General features: G+C 36.5%; 3 protein-coding genes across 3 annotated transcripts in view; 1 reads left to right on the top strand and 2 right to left on the bottom strand.

Annotated features, from left to right (window-relative positions):
- LOC122412122 (uncharacterized) overlaps positions 1-149 on the bottom strand; it is a 72,070-nt gene extending 71,921 nt beyond the window's left edge. Inside the window, exon 1 of the mRNA XM_043421448.1 lies at positions 61-149. The gene's annotated coding sequence lies outside the window, so the exon portion shown is untranslated. The remainder of the gene's footprint in view (positions 1-60) is intronic.
- Positions 150-175: 26 nt separating this feature from the next.
- Positions 176-2,326, top strand: ste14 (isoprenylcysteine carboxylmethyltransferase ste14). The gene is made up of 3 exons (XM_043421438.1): positions 176-721; positions 1,192-1,671; positions 2,015-2,326. The coding sequence occupies exons 1-3, from the start codon at positions 518-520 to the stop codon at positions 2,195-2,197; spliced, it is 867 nt and encodes a 288-aa protein (XP_043277373.1). The 5' UTR covers positions 176-517; the 3' UTR covers positions 2,198-2,326.
- A 626-nt stretch (positions 2,327-2,952) lies between these two features.
- trol (terribly reduced optic lobes) overlaps positions 2,953-17,153 on the bottom strand; it is a 157,455-nt gene continuing 143,254 nt past the window's right edge. The window contains exons 48-62 of the mRNA XM_043433154.1: positions 16,791-17,067; positions 16,279-16,539; positions 15,886-16,152; positions 13,882-14,073; positions 12,992-13,261; positions 12,586-12,737; positions 12,093-12,400; positions 11,240-11,706; positions 10,808-10,976; positions 7,303-7,696; positions 6,704-7,082; positions 6,394-6,595; positions 5,718-6,068; positions 4,612-5,230; positions 2,953-4,517 (exon numbers count right to left, since the gene is read on the bottom strand). Coding sequence (XP_043289089.1) covers positions 4,972-5,230; positions 5,718-6,068; positions 6,394-6,595; positions 6,704-7,082; positions 7,303-7,696; positions 10,808-10,976; positions 11,240-11,706; positions 12,093-12,400; positions 12,586-12,737; positions 12,992-13,261; positions 13,882-14,073; positions 15,886-16,152; positions 16,279-16,539; positions 16,791-17,067 — 3,948 coding nt within the window. The 3' untranslated portion in view covers positions 2,953-4,517; positions 4,612-4,971. The remainder of the gene's footprint in view (positions 4,518-4,611; positions 5,231-5,717; positions 6,069-6,393; positions 6,596-6,703; positions 7,083-7,302; positions 7,697-10,807; positions 10,977-11,239; positions 11,707-12,092; positions 12,401-12,585; positions 12,738-12,991; positions 13,262-13,881; positions 14,074-15,885; positions 16,153-16,278; positions 16,540-16,790; positions 17,068-17,153) is intronic.

Genomic DNA, 17,153 nt, shown 5'->3' with positions numbered 1-17,153 from the left:
ATTAATGATCGGTCATGGATTCCGGTTTAATTTAGTCGGTAAATGCAGATACTTTCTAACCGACTACGAGTCATTCAACTCCAAGACGAACATCAGCACGAAATCTCACGTCCCATCCTTCAAACTCCACAACCCACGACCCACGATATGTGTGGGGATACTGTGATGTCGGTATTCTTCCAGCTCCAGTCTCGTCAGCTCGTCTGTCTCGTCTCAGCGGTCTCAGCTCAGCCGTCTTTTCATTGGTATAGAATATGTTTGAAAACATGAGAATTTGATGTTTTCCGCAGTATTCCTCTAATTTAATTTTGCCTAGATTAAATTCAATCGATATGTTATTCTACAATTTACCTGACAATGAGATGTAAGATTATTCGTGAATTTGGAACGACGCTTTATTCTACGAAGCAATGATCTTACTATATTCATATTATCTGTAACGATAAAACATCAAACATTCAAATTGTTTTTGTATCTTGCTGTGATTTAGTATTGTAATAATAATTCAGTCATAAACATGTCATTGTGCAAAGATGGAAAAGTGAGTGTATTTTGTTACATAACCGCTTTGGTTGTTAGTAGTCTTCCACAAATATTATTACTTTGTGGATTCGATCCATTTTCAAATGGAATTTTCCACAATGTTTGGATCCTTCATGTCTTTCAATTCATCGTTCTCAATATCCTCATACTTTTTCCCTTTCGTGGATTTACTTATCAGGTAAGTTTCATTCGTGTTTCACAAATTGCGGCTTTTCATAACCTCCAGATATTTAACATCCATTGTATAGAGCAAATAACTTTAATTTACGTTCATTAGGTAATGAGTAATGTATCGAAGAATGTTGCTGTGTGATTTTTTAGAAAACCATAAAACAGTAACGATTATAGCACATGAAAAGTAGGCTTTTGAAGAGATCCTTTCTGAAGATTGAGGTTAACTAGGCTCTAAAAAACAATTTTTTTGTACTAAATTTTAACGCTCAAAATTCAGTAAGAGAATGGCAACTGTTAAACATTTTAGTTTTTTTTAAATAGTTTAAAAAATTTCATTCTGCTTTGCAAAAAAATAAAAAAAACAAATTATCTAACATTATCAACTCGTTCAAATTCCATTTTGTTTCATGGAGAAAGAAAATAATCAATCGGAATGAAAAGTCAAGAAATTTTCAGAATTTTGAATTTTTTCAGGTTGCCATTCGGTCAACTTTTTTGGGTTACGTGTTCGGGGCTGGCATATTAGTCCTCTTATTGGCCCCAGCTTCATGGCAATGTTTTGGAATTTACATGGCTGTAATGGCCACTTTCCATTATTCTGAATTCTTGTCGATTGCATGGACGAATCCTAGTGCAATATCGATTGACAGTTTTATCCTCCAGCACAGTGTACCATACGTCGTAGCAGCCTGTGTCAGTTGGATTGAATTTCTAGTAGAACATCATTTCTATCCTTCCCTCAAAGAGCTTTCTATTATTTCCTACATTGGTCTGGCAATATGTGTGAGCGGTGAAGCACTCAGAAAAATCGCAATGTTTACGGCCAAACAAAATTTCAATCACATCATTCAAACCGAGAAATCAACGGACCACAAACTTATTACTCATGGAGTCTACAGATTTTGCCGGCATCCGAGCTATGTTGGATGGTTTTATTGGTCCATTGGCACTCAGGTGAATGAAGAATGCACACTGTTTTATATTAACCTTGCAAACTACAAACAAACAAGAAGATATTTTTTTAAGAATCCTTACTTAATATTTTTGTGTATCAAATGTAATTGGCTCTACTATCCATGTAGTTTTACAAAATGAAGAATTTCATTGATAATTATGTTAGAAGCCACTTCCTGGATCTACTGATTATGAAAAACTGTAATAAACCATTATCAATAGGCAAATGATCAAGTTTTTCAAAAACATTTAAAGGACAAAGAGAATTTGTAAAAAAATCATAGTTTACATGATGACCAAACTTCTCACCGAGCCTATTTTTAATAGCAATTATAACTTTCAGTTGATTTTGAAGAATCCAATTTGCCTGTTGGCTTACGCAGTGGCGTCTTGGAGTTTTTTCCACGACCGCATACTCATCGAGGAGATAACGTTATTGACATTTTTCGGAGAGGCATACGTCGAGTATCAGAAGAAAGTTGGCACTGGATTGCCCTTCATATCCGGTTATCGAATAAGTTTATAACGCAGTGACGAAGTTTGAAACAATGTAAATAATTTATGTAACATACACTGACTCGGATGCAAATCCGCTTCTTAAGGAGGGTGGCTACATTCGTCAAAATGATAAGAAATTGATCAAATTTGGTGATAATGTTCTTCAACATCAAGTGCGAAGACACAATTTTTTTCAAAATTTTCTTCTGCTTAGTTATCGAGTAATTATGCATTAAAGCAGATTTCTTATGCCTGGAATGTATACCTAGATATATGGAAACGCTATGCTTATACACGTCAACTTTAGTGATCAATTACTCGATAACTGTGTAGAAGAAAAATCTTAAAAAATTTGTATTGTCAAATTTGGCACTAAAGAATATGTTCACCAAATTTTATTAAATTCTTATCATTTTGAAATTTTTTATGTATTTAACATGGTTTAGCATGGCAACATTGTATCGTTGCTAGCCACCCTCCTTAAAAACTCTAACTTTATTTAACGTGTGATATTTTTATATTAAGCTTGAATGAAACAATCGTTAACTTTATGACGGGAATTAAATATCGTTTGCAAAAACTATGAATTTATTTTTCGTTCCCAAACCTTTCAAATACATTGTTGTAAGGGAATGAGTATACTTCCTAAAGGTGTAAAAAAAATGATTGCAATGGTCAAAGCCATCATCATGGGGCAACAAGGAAAGACTGAAGTTGTTATTTGAAAACTTTTATCTTCGATACTAAATTAAGTACAGGGACCAGGATATATGTGATCGGTGGTTTTTATTTATCAAAACTATATTTATTGTCTCATTTCTTTTCGAAGAATTTAAAATGTAACAGTACGGACTACACTTTCATTTTGAGTTATTATATAATATGCATATATATTTATATATTAAATATATATTCATACTTTCACAGTTTCATGGATTACATTACGTATTAAAGATACCTCGTTGCAGTAACTTTTGCACCAACATACAGAAGCATTCGTACCTTTGTAACAACCGTGATTTTATTCTCTCTTTCTCTTTCTCTCTTTGTCGTATCTATCAATGTACATTGCTGACTAATCGAGCACCTCCTGTTTCCATTCGATAACAACGGGTGTTAAGTACGCGTAAAACCTTTTTTATTTTCTATTTCGCGGAAGAACGTTGCGCCTGACTTTACATTTGGAATAATTACGAAACAAATCATATTGGCAGTGAAAGAAAATTTTAATTTTTCATTCTCCTGACTCGAAGCTTCATACGAATAGTCGTTCGAAATTCGACAAGAACGAGCATGTATATATGTTTGTATAAAGCAAAAGAAAATGCAATAAAAGTTGAATATAAAATACTAACGTAAATCATGTAATATTTTGTGAATCTTCGGGCATTCGGTAGTGTTATTTGCCAATCCATGATAAATCATCCTTAGCAAACATGCGAGATAAACAACTGTATATTCCTTATAAATGAAGCGGTAGAAAACGATTATGTCAATTTTTGAACATTATAAAAATGCGATATTCATACAATCACGTAGTTGAAGAGCACGCGCATTGCATCTCTATACATGTATATATATAAGGGCCCCAATATCAACTTTCACTTTAACTCCTCGTTTCGGAAACGTTTTTATTGGAATTGGATTGAATTTTAATAGGAAAGTGGTACTTGGAAAAACAAGTTTTCAACGTTTGCGATCGAGATTGATTCTCAAACACTAATAAAAAACTTTTGTTTTAAGCGCAAGCTCATGACCACATTGAAAATTCAGAAAACTTAGCTGAACAGCAACGAGAAATATCGTTCTTGCTGGTAGGCCTTACTTTCGTCGAAATTCTTCTCAAAGCTTATTTTACACGGGAGGTATTGTCAAGTAAATATCTCTATATGTTGTAGTAAAAGTTGAAAGAGAACGAAAAACTTATGAAAACCCTTATGCATACCTGATGTTCTGGTTTTTCGATAATATTTGATTGACTGCTTATAGATTGATTGCAAAAAATATGAACTACCCAAAGTTATTTTGAAAAACGCTCATATGCAGAGATATATGTGCGTATGTATTGAATACACGCGAAAGAGTTTTGTGCCTATTGCCGTCAAATGAATGATCGATATTTTTCCTTCAAAATTCTGATGAATGTTAAAGACGTTGAATAATGTCATGACCCATCAATAAAAAGCCAAGACACGCAATTTCTGTCATGTCACAATGAGGGCAAAATTGAAGAACCTCGAGTCGATTCGCTCGTCCAGCTCTCAGGCACTCTCGAGCTTCGCGTGTAAAATTCTCAAATATCCCCTCGAGTTGGACCACGAAGGGGACCCGATACGTCATTTTCGTCCCTGTAAAATAGATTTGAAAAAAAATTTGCTCATTAACATTTGTTAACATCGCTTGTTAAATGAACTTATACAATTATGAACTCGTTGTACTCACCGCAACAAAAAAATGCGATTATCCATTATTCGTAAGCGTATATTAAATAATGTACAAAATGATCATTAGTTCAACAGCGGATAATCGGACGTATCTTACGGGAAGCTCAATCTATTGTAGCACCACGGAAAAATTCAATAATATTAATGTATCTACATGAGAATAATTCACTCTGAATAACGAGATTATTTTCTGCCAAGTCCGTATAATTTAAATGCTTTTTACTTTCATTTATCGACAGAGCGTCCCGCAGATTCGTCATTATCATATTAGCATTATTATGCATGTATGTACATAAATATGTGTATACAATAGTTATTTTATCGGAGGTATTGCGACAATGAGTTTTCTCATCGTAAATCAAACAAAATAACTTTTCGCGAGACTCACAAGACCGATGCAAAACACCGTGTGGAATAGATTCTGAGGTCTCTCATCGATCGAAAAACTTATGGTATTATGTACAACAACTAAGAGATAAAGACTTTTTATATTTTTCGTAGCTATATTGACTGTAGGTTTTGGATGGATTATGTTTACCGGCGGTGGCGGCACAAAGTCATCGAAACCTTCGGCATCGGCGTCTGTAAACACTAACGACGATGGGATCCATCTCGCTCTGAGCCAGCGTGTGAAATTAAGTCAGTTTCGATCTTATGTCAGTGAATTTATCGAAAGTCATTATTTTAAAATACTTTTCTGCTTTTCATTTGACTTAGTACGGTGAGCAGTGAATTCTGACTACAAAGGCAAACATTCCAGGCAATATCGAGGAATTAAATTCATTTCAAAGAGTAAAACATTTGAAATGTTTTGAAATTTAATATCAAAATTTTCGAAATTTTGCCAGGACGTTGAAACGTTGTAAACTAAAGTGTCCCAAAGTATCAAAAAGTGGCAAACGAATGAATTTTCTATTTTTGTTTTTTTTTAATCAGTTCCTAAAAGCTGTTTGGTCATCGTTAATTCCGTTAGCTTCAAGGACTCTCAAGGCAAAGGAAGACTCCGATTACTTTTCAGCTGATATTTTCAATATTTTTTTTCCCACAGTTTATTGTGGTTTGGTCCTAATGAGAAATGGGATCTAGATTGACGAGAAATATTACCGTGTGCAGGGCGAAACGTTTTTGCCTCTAATCGCTTTCGCCCCCATATCGATCGAGCCTGAATCTTGAACTTCCATCGCGTAAATACAACCGGAAAATCCTTCGCGATATTTTCCATAGGTCATTGACCAGTCCGGTACACCGCCCAAATAAACACTGCCTCGCACATTCAACGTCTGTTGTAAACCGTCGCTCACACCGCTTTCCGTATGTTCACCATTCAGCTCGATATTTCCTTCGCTTCGAAGACGTTTCATTATTATCCTATGACGTTGACCATCGTCAACTCTCTGGGCTGTAACTCTCATTATCGCTGGTCCAGAACCCAAATTGTACTGGTATTCGACGTAACTGAGAAAACAAAAACAGAAGCTCAAATTTCACGTTCGATTGAAACATTTATGGGTCACGAACGATCGAGTTGTCCGGCAATCATTCTTTCATTTTTTATCATCATTCCTTTTTCATTAAAAAATCTTTCTTTGATTCGTTACTTCTTCCAGCTCTATCCAAATGCTGAGTTCAGACAAGAGTTTTCATAAAATCCTACACTTTTTTGTTTTTCGTAATTGTCATAAAACCGAAATTAATAAAAAAAAAAAAAAAAAAAAAAAAACGATTTTGCAATCTTTGTCTTCTAACTAAATAAACTAATTTTTGATAGAAACTAATTTACCCATCAACGACTGCAACAGCGATGTAATCGTCAGGGTTCAAGTCATTTGGTGTCTGTCCATGCCACATAATCAAACCATTGCTCTTGTTCGTTGATATTTCAAAACCGAGCAGTTCACGTTCTTCCTCGTGAACCATAATCGATCGATCGAGTTCGAGCCAACCATCGCCTCTGAACGCCACATCAAACGTTACTTCGACGCCTGAAAATATTATGAATATAACAAAATTTGAATAAATTATTTGTGAAAAATAAATCGATTCATTCGTGAGCATCAGAATCCAATGAAAGCAGCAACCATAAGACTCACTTTTTTCGCAATTTTTTCCATTGAACCCTAATTGACAATCACACTTGTATGACCCATGAAGGTTACTGCAAGATCCACCGTTCTGGCAGGGACTCAACAATTCACATTGCTTCAATACTTTCTCGCAGTTTCTTCCTACGTAACCGTATTCGCAAGTGCACGAATAATCATGATTATTCGTACTCTGACACAAGCCATTGATGCAAGGTCTCCTCTCACATGGATCGTAAGAACTGGTAGATGGTCTTGTGGGCTCTTGAGTCGTAATGGGATTTATGAAAGTCGAATTCATTGGGACTGGTGCGGTCGAACAATCTTCGATGTTTGCTGAGTCGATCATTCCCTTCAGCATATTAACGTTGATGGTCGGTATTTCCAGCTGTAAATATAATTATTTCATTTACTGATAAATTCGTCCTTCGAATCCTTATATTTTCTTACACAAAAGTCTTTTCTGTTTTTTTTTGTTTTAGGGCTGACAAATCATTCGAAATCTAAAGTTCTGTTGGAGTCTAAGTTTCAGAATTTTGATGGGAGAATCGAATGATTGTTCCAATTATTTAAATCACAATAAACAATTTTCCTTCACAATTACTCACAGCGTTGAAGCATCCATGGAAGTTTCTTTCGACTCCGACGTTCCGATTGATCACAATTCTCCTTTTGTCGACGCCACCGATGTAGAGTGGGGTATTGAGGATCAGTGTCCGAGCAGATCCCGGTGATTTGTTCTCACTGATCCATTTGCCATTTATGGATATTTTGCCTTCCTTGAAATCGCGGCTGATCATAACGTGTGACCAAACGCCCGGTTGTATGATGTAGTTCGAGCGTACGACGGCCATTCCCGAGCCAACGTCGTAACGAAATTCGATGTATCTGTCCTTAATAACAAGAGCCACAAAATCCCCGAGGCCCTCGTCGCTCTGAGCGCAGTACATCAAAATTCCATCCCCGTTGTCCGACGGTTTGAAATTCATCGAAAGCTTAAGCCTGGACATTTTTTTAGGGGACACGGAACAATTTTTATTACATCGATAAGCTGCAAAATTCATGATTTATGCAATATGCTATTACGATATGAATATGTACACATTTTTATATGCTTTTTTTATCGCAAAATTCATTTGTAATAATTTGCGATCTCGTATTTTTGCATATACTCGTTAGCGTAACGTTGTTATTATAAATTATTCAGATCAACTGATTTTGTTACAGTTACCTCAATCGTAATTAACATTTGAGCCAAGCGTATGTACACCAAGTAACAAAAAAGCATGCTTCATTGATCCACAGTATCCGTAAAACGATTTCCAAAAGATTAGAATTACAAAAAATTAAACACCCAAGATTCGAGATAAAGTTTGATTCCCGAATCGATTATTGAATTGTCGATTACTGTGATCAATTCGAACTAAACATTGAAAGTAATGAATAAAATTATACATACTTCTAGGGGCTTGCTAAACCTTCGATGGTAAGATTACAATTAACTACACTGCACTATCGTATTAGAGTGAAGAAACACAAAAAAAAAAAACAAAAACAAAACTTGTTAAATCACTGCTGATGATAAACAATTATCGAAAAATCCATGCCGGTAGATTCTTCCATAGCCCACATTAATTATGTACATGGAATACTTTTCTGGAAGAAAAAAAAACTAAGCTATTACTGAGTACGTGCATGGAACAAATTGTCTAGATTATGCATAATAAACGACGTTCAAATGAGATTGTAATGAAAACAGAGTAAAATGAAAATTCAAGCCATAAAACTGTCACGTCAATCTTTATTTGTTTGCAAAAAAATATATCGATTTTCCATTGTTTAGTTTTCTCTCATAGTACGTATCGTAGCAAAACATATAATAATAGTGAATATTTTGCTTTTTTTGTTTTTTCGCATTGCTCGTTCCTCATTAACATCCGAGTCACAAACAATATTAATATGTGTTGATTCGTGTCGGCCACGAATATTGTCGTACAGTTACAAAATTGCGCGTTGTGTTACGCTTTAATATTTATATTTATATATAGGATATTTAAATAACTCCACACTCGAGAATGCTTGCTGATAATCAGTTGCATTGTTGATTACAGTGATAAAATATATAAGTATTCTTTAAATTGGCAACTTTTTTCGATTGTTCTTCAGGCATAGTATTTTTTAATGTTGGTTAAATGCAAAGGCTACATTTTATGGCAGTGTCGATATTTATGTCACGACGAGTCTCTTCACTTTGAGAGTGTTGGTTTTCCACCTGCTTTTTTTATACTCCACAATCAATTAAACAATTGTTATGACTTATTGGCAATGCGTTAACAGTTATTTATTAAAAAGCTGTACAAAAACTCTAATAATTAATTAGTTATGCTGACTGAGTAGGACGTGTACTAATTTAAAAGTATAGCACCACTCTGACTCTTGCAAATTATACGTACTACTTGGCTGTTAAGAGATTTTTTCGCTATTGGATGATCCGAGCTCGTGAATTCTGTCATTTAACCCTCGCAAAGCTCAAAAAAATTCAAGATTCTTTCAATTATATGCGGTATCTTGAAAATGCATTTGATAGTTATAAAAAATCGATCATGAAAAATCATTCATAAAGTCATGGAATAATTAAGGCCACATGCAGAATCGACGACTCGTAATTCAAGGAGCCGTAAAGGGCCAATAACTTTGGAGAAAAAAATTTCGTCCCCTTTCTGGTTAAATAATTGAAAATTCTCTACTGCTTTCAAAAGAGACGAAATGAAAGGTAAAAAAATAGTTTCGGAACGAATGGTTTCTTCGCAAGTGACATTTTAACACTAACGATATGACGTTGATTATGCGAGGGTTAAAATTGAATATAAAATCAATAAAATGGTCGTAGTGATCGAGAGTCAGTGGCTTTTTTTCGGTCACGTTACGTCAATTCGACCACTATCGGTGCTAATGATTCTTCGGAAATTCATCTCAGCTTCGGATCAATTTCAATATTGCTTCCTTTCGGGTATTCTCGCGCTCAGTAATTATCATCATTAATATTATTTCAATTGTTATCATAATCAGATTAGGTATTTTCCGGACTAACGCGTGCATCGGGGATTTGGCGGTTGATTACGATAGTAGCATTTAGCTGTTGGCTTTTTTTGTTTTTTAATGAAATTCTAATGTTTAGTGCTGTGCACGTTGTGGTGTTTCAGACGAGCAGATCTCGATCTGCCTTTTCTAAGCTGTGGCGTGTGCGAGGAACGCGCGTGCGAACGTTTCGCTTTAATGGCGTTTCTCGGAATGAGCCTGAAAATAATTTAAGCAATTAGGATCGTTCACGATTAGCTCGAGGGGATCTTTTTTCTATATTTTTTCTTTCATTAACAATTTTTCATATAACGTTTTGCGTGGGATCATCGGAGAAATCCATTTGATTATGACTGCTGCCCAATATCGCTCGGAAGTCGAATTTTCATCGATCAATTTCGTTTTTCATTCATTTATTTCACCGACGAGGAAATATTTGCCCAACATTTTATCCAGATAACTCACTTTTATTTCAGCCAATCGTACAATCATTACGATCATCGAATTGCGTTCGTCAAACAATGTTGTCAAATTAATTATTGTTCAAGAAAAAAAAACAAACAAAAAGTAACAGAAGACGTGAGAAAATAAAACAAAAAAAAAACAAAATGTGAGGAAATAACAAGTCGAATGATGTTTGCGGAGTGCAAGACAAATTTTTAAGACAGTTCTGCTGATAATCTGTTTCTAGAAAATATAATTTTCATGTTCACAAACGTGTATTTCGTGACATCGTGAAAAAGCTCCGATGAAAAAATTCATCGTGTCATTTGAATCTTGACACAAAGACATTGTCTTCGAAATGACTTATTTGTCACAAAAGGCATTCATAATTTTGGAATATTTTATAATTCTTTTCCCAAAATAACTAAAATATGCAAAGAATTGAAAAAATTTCAACAAATTTCAGAGCAGCACTGTCTCAAATTTGCCACCGAACGATCGGATTCTGGGCATGCTTCAAGCTTATAAATAATTTTGAAAAACACGTATAATCATTATATTCATCGAAGGGAAACAAAGGTTTCGACTTACCGCCTGGCTGCAGAGGGGGTTGGATACGACATGTATGCACGATTGTTACGAATAGACGGTTCTTTCATATGCACCGTCATGTATTCGCAACGAGGTCCGGATCTTCCATGGCCACAGTAACACTCAAATCCAGATTCAGTGTCGACGCAACTGCCATCCCCACAGGCACCTTCAATATTTCATTAATTTTGTATAATAAACTCTCGTTATAATTAGAAAGGAGTCGAGATCGAAAAGCACTTCGAGGACGAACGTTTAGGAACGATTTTTCGAAATTTTAACAAGTCAAATGCATAAATAAACTTTTTGCTGGATGGTAGCGTTTCGCGATATTTTATCAGTAGCTAATTCGTAATTTGAAATGATAAAATAAAATTAGAAAAGGAAAAAAATAATGAGGTAGTAAAATTAATTGTGCAACGTTGTTCTGACCTGGATAACAGGATTCTCCGGTTGAGTCGCAGTGTTTACCAGAGTAGCCTGCTCGACACAGGCACTTGTAGCCGTTCTTGGTAGAAGCCTCTTGACAAACACCGGCGTTGTTGCACGGATTTTCGGCGCAGGTCTCACAAGTCGTTACCCCAACGCTATCGCTTTGATCGCCAATGAGATCAACATTTTTCTCACCGAGTACAAGCTTGCTTATACATCCGACGAAACCGGCGTTCATCTCGACTTTAGAATTGATCGACGAATAATCAGGCACGCCACCGATGTAGAGGGGCTCTTTGAGATCCAAGCCTTGTTTCCTTCCGGGATTCACAGCTTTGTAAATTCCCTCACCGTCCACTATCATCGTTCCCTCTTTACGGGTACGCTGCAATTTAATCGTATGCCATTCGCTCAATGATAAGGGCTGATCAGCTCTTATCACGGAGACCCCTGAACCAAGATCGAATCTGAAAATAAAGCGATATCGTATCGTATTTAAAATGGATGAATATTATAACTGAAAATATCAGAGTTTGAATTAAATCACGATTCTGATTTCATTATTAGACATTTTTTGAAAATTCATCGTTTGATGAGGCATTGAAACAATGTTTTTTAAAGCGATATGAATATTTGTACATTGGAATGAAATAAAACTTTGAAATTTTGGAGATTCTTTTTTCTATAAGAGATTTTGGATATCTTTTAAATCGTCGTCTAATTCGTTAAGCAGGAACTCCAAACTTTTTTTTACTGCTTCAATATTTTTTGACAGTATTTTCAACAGCTTTACAGCTTCTTGAGGTCTCCTCTGAATATTTTATCTCAATTAAAGGGGAGTGTAATATCTCACTTGAATTCGGGGTATCCACGAACAAGGGACAGCGAGATGAAATCACCGGTTCCATCTGCTTTCTCATCGTTGTACAAAATAATACCATCGTCCCTCTCGGGTTTGAAGGAGACTTCGATGTTGAATTTGAGATAGGAATCAGGCAGCGGTGGAAGTGAGATCCAACTTTGCGGTGCTTGATTGAAATTTGGCACGACGCCAGTCACGACAAGTACAGTTGGTACTTCTGAGTTCTCAACGCCGTTAGTCGCTGTGCAAATGTAAGTTCCCGCGTCCTCGGACTTGACATCGACGAGTTTCAATTTGTCCTAATTAAAATAAAGGAAAATTATCAGGAGCAGGATCGCAATTCGACGCTCATTTTTTCGATCATGTGGACCCATTGAATTTGTCAATTAGAAAAAAACTGCAATTATTTCATCGCTGAAGTTCCTTCACTTTTATGTTTCTACAAATAATTTGACAAATTACATTCGAAAATCACTGAACTCACGCCAAACATTTGGGCGTCAGGAGGCAACATGCCGCCGAGTTTGCTCCATTGGAACTTGAGAGGATGTTCAAGGTCCTTTCGACAGCCTATTTCCAAACTCGAACCATAAGGCACATATTTTGTTTCGATAGCTGGTGCGTCGTTCGTTCCACCTTTGATCAACAGAAAAGTAAAAACCAGAAATAGTAAACAACTCCAAAAATGAGCAGACGAGCATTCTCCAACGGGGAGAATTACGGTCATGGATGAGTCAGTTTTTCACGTAAACGTACTTACGGAATGAATTCAATCGATTGGTGAGCAGTGATAAGGGCAAGTTCAAATCGTTAATAAATTCGTAGTAATTCCATTTTTTTACGTGCTCCTACTCGGATAAAAACGATGAAAAAATGAGTCGATTAATTACCTTGAACAATGAGATTGAAGTCCTGTTCGTACGTTCCCTCCGCAGTATCGGCGTGGCAGCGATAAACGCCAGTTTCGGTGAGCTCGATGTTTGATATTCTAAGTACGTTTCCGTGTTCGAGAGCGTTTACAGGTAAAGATGGATGATTCGGTCTGGACCAACGATATCTGGGGTTCTGGGTTCCAGTGTAAGTGCAACGAAGATCGATCATATCGCCGATGTTAACAATGTCCAGCGAGGGTTCAATGGACACGACAGGACTGATACTTCCTAGAATAATAAGAATATTTCGTTCCAATATACGACGCTTTTATTCTCTATAAATCGCGAGTCACATCAATAGACGGTTGGGGCGAGATTTTGTTTCTCGTCTTCTCTCATCGTCACGATTTTTGCTCTGTCGATCGTTCCACAATGACGAAATATTCAGTTGGATTCAAATGAGATGGAGAGAATGATAATCGCGTTAATACTTTGCGCGATCAAACAGAGCTAAATTTATGATAATATCTCAGAATGTATTCTTATGGAGTAAAATGTTCACGTGTCGTATGATGTGATAAGACAAATCAAAGGTGATTCGATTTTATTTTCTACGATGATATCTACAAGAATAAGAGAAATTGAGGGAGGAAGAGAGAAAAGTAGTAATAGTGACAGAATAAGAGAAAGAGAAGAAAAGATTCAGCGTCAATGACATTAAGCACTAATTGATTACTTAATTAAATAAATAAAATTTACGAAGAAGCAAACTAATCTAGAGAAACGACACTTCAAAAAAGGACGTCAAGGACGAGCGACAAGAAAATAAAAAATAAATAAATAAATAAATAAAAATATGGTAACAAGCTAGACACACGGTATCACACACATTACATCTCAAAACAAACCGCGTCGTCGCTGAAGATATTGGCGATATCGCGAGATTCGGCAGAAGCGTTCGTCAGTTGCGTCGTGGCAGTGTATATACCCGTCGCAAATGTTATCCAACGAAATGCATTCTCGGCTTCTGCATAGGTACATCCCGTGTCCGCATTGCACCGTTTGGTACACTGGCATGCAATCCTCAAGCGTATTAACTACTAAATCATAACGCGAAATCTTAGGAAAAACGAAAAACCCATGTAACGCAGCTGTTTCGAGCAATTCACTTTTTTTTTCGTTGCACTCGTACCATTTGCATTCGCATTTAAATGGACGATAATTTCGGAAGTGTTGGCATATTGGAAGAGCGCGGGAATGTAATTTTTTTAAAAATTCAATGAACCAGGATGGATTAATTTTTTCATGCTGTTTTTTCCAGCGCTAAAATGTCATTCAATGGAATGCTGAAAAACCGTATTCCGACTTCAGCTCCGGGAGTTCTCGAGGAACCGGAATTCAATCGTCATTCATCCGGAAATTATATTTTTCAAAATAACTCCCACGAATCTTGATAATTCTTTCAAAAGCTTCAACGAGATTCCTAGAGATTTTCATCTGCCTGACACGTTGAATTGAGGGAAAATCCATTATTTCGTTGCCAGGGCGATGCCCGAAGCTTGAGGAAATTTCGAAAAAATGCCTCTTGACTGTTCCGAAATTATCGTGAGTATTGTGGCAGTAATATACTGTGCGCAAAATTCTCAGAGTGCTATTTGGTGGTACGAAGTAGCGGTAAAACATCAGTTGATGCAACGATGATTTTAAGATCATCGCTACACTCCCGGTTCGTTGTCCTTTGGCCGATGCTAAAGAGTTTGAAGAATAAAGGAAAAAAACCAACGCAACCAATCGTAAATTTGGAAAAGCAATACAAATCACAATTATCAAATGTACGTAAGATAAAAAACGATCAAGCTACCAGCCAATAGTGTCATAACAATGGGTTCACGCGTTTTCTTTACGTGGCTCAACGTGCCTCGGTGTATGCCAGTCGAAACCAATAATAAGAATCTATGAAAGCATGTAATTCGATATCATTTCACATGATTTATAGAAATCACAAAGATACTAAATTTAAGAGCACGGAAAAGACTATTCGAAACGAAAGACCAAATGAATTGTCATTGTAAACTACAAATCTTGAATAACTTCCAATCCAATTTTTTTTTTACGTTATTTTCGACAAAAACTTTGAATACAATATTCAGCTCTTAATGCTCAACAGACGAGATTCAATTTCTGCAAAACTTGTATGAGTTTAAATTTCAATGTCAGTAAAAAGTGAAATGAGGAACTTTCAGCCACATTTTCATTGATACAACTTCTTGGAAAAGACTGCAGATACATTGGGCATCTTTCAATGGTTGAGGAAGGAAAGATTTATTAAAAAAAAAAAAAATAAAAACAAAGAGTATAGAACACGAATTAAATTTGAAAAAATACATCATTAACATGTAAACGCATGTTGTGTCGTGCTGAGGAAAGTCGAAATCGTAAAATTTTATGAAACAAATTCAACGTCGTTGTCGTCGGTACGACAAATCATGGTTGTTATAGAACTGATATTCTACTCGGCAAATATGAAAGATAATTCGTAAAATCGGTTTGAGTTGTGACAGAAGAAAAAACACAATTTATGTAAAATGTTTGACGCAGAGATGAAGCTTGAATCTTCGTTGTTTAATGTCAAAAATTTACCTGAATCTTTTACTCGCTTTCTTTGAAATATTTTTGATTCTTCGATGTTTCAACGAGTCTCTATCGTCTTCTTAAAATATCTTCAAGTTTAGATTTACCAAAGGCAAGCGTAGATTGAACGAATTCAAATTCTTATTTTCGCAGTTCTAACCGAGATTTGTCGTGGGAAGATTCAACATCGACGATATTTGTTAGTGGAAATCTCACCACCGGGAGTCGCATGCTGAAGTAGTTATTTCCATCAGATAAGCAGACTTTACAAAGTTTCTTACCGTCAACACGAAGGTTAATATAATCGCTCGATACTCCGTGAGGGTTTCGGGTCTGGCACACGTACTTTCCGGAATCCTCAGGTTGGACAGCCACCAGTTCGATGTAATCGTCGCCCACTCGGATATTTCGTGACAAAGGATGACCGTCTTTGGTCCAGTGTATCGTCGAACGTTGTTGCACTAGGCATCTCAATCGCACGGAATTTCCCGCCGATGTTGTTATGTCGCGCTCAACGGCTCGTATATCCGAGTCCTCGATAGTATTTTCTGAAAATTGTAACAAGATTATGTTTTCATTATTCCCTTCCTTTTTTCCATTAATATTTGAGTTGGAATAAAGTAATTTGCTTCGTCGATGAATGCGTTCATGAATTGAATCAAAGTTTGTCTTACCACTGACAAGAACTTCAGCAACGGCGTCAGCAGTTCCAGCGTTGTTAGTTGCCTTGCACACGTATTTGCCCGCATCGGTGTAATGAATGCCATGGAACTGTAGAACACCACGATCGTGGGTGACCGAAGACGGTAGGGGTCGACCGATCGCTTCCCACTCAAGGGTCATGGGTTGATCACCGGTCGCGGTACAAACAATCGCTGGACTTTCACCGGGTCCGACGGTTTGGCGATTGGGATTCAGTTGGATCGATGGCAGAGCTGGGAAGTAAACATTTTTTGTGAATATTCAAATAATTATGACGAGTCGATCCTTCATGAAAAATTGAATTCCGGCCGATGATTGCAAGTGGAAAAACCGAATGCTTTCCAAGGAATTGTAATTCTTAACAAAAAAAAGTCTCGAGACTTCGAAAATAGTACTAATATTAGTAACATCCAAGCATATGCAAAAAAAAACATTTGATCGTATTGCTCGTCAAGATCTCTCTATGAAATCGGTGAATACTCACAGACTACGTCCAAATGAGCTTTGGCTCTGAAGAGCTCCACGCCGAGATGATTCAGTCCCGAACAAACGTATTCACCAACGGCGTCTTTCGTGACCTTCGGTATCGTGAGAACACCGCTATGAACAGTGCTACCTTCGGGAAGTGGTCTTCGATCGCTTCTCTTCCAATCGAGATAAATTTGCGAGCCATCGGGTACAAAAACGTTACAACGGAATTCAACTCGCCCGCCATTTGGAATTCTCAGATAATCCTCGGGTATTCTCACGCCAGGCTTGTTCTAAAATCATCGAGAAAGATCAATTGCTATGATTTGCGTTTTTTAAAGTCATTCCTCGCATAGTGTCAAAAACAGAGTAAAAAATA

Source organism: Venturia canescens, chromosome 1 (assembly GCF_019457755.1).
Source record: "Venturia canescens isolate UGA chromosome 1, ASM1945775v1, whole genome shotgun sequence".
Lineage (NCBI taxonomy): Eukaryota > Metazoa > Arthropoda > Insecta > Hymenoptera > Ichneumonidae > Venturia > Venturia canescens.
Note: the sequence above shows the minus strand (reverse complement) of the source record. Positions and strands in the feature narration are given on the sequence as shown.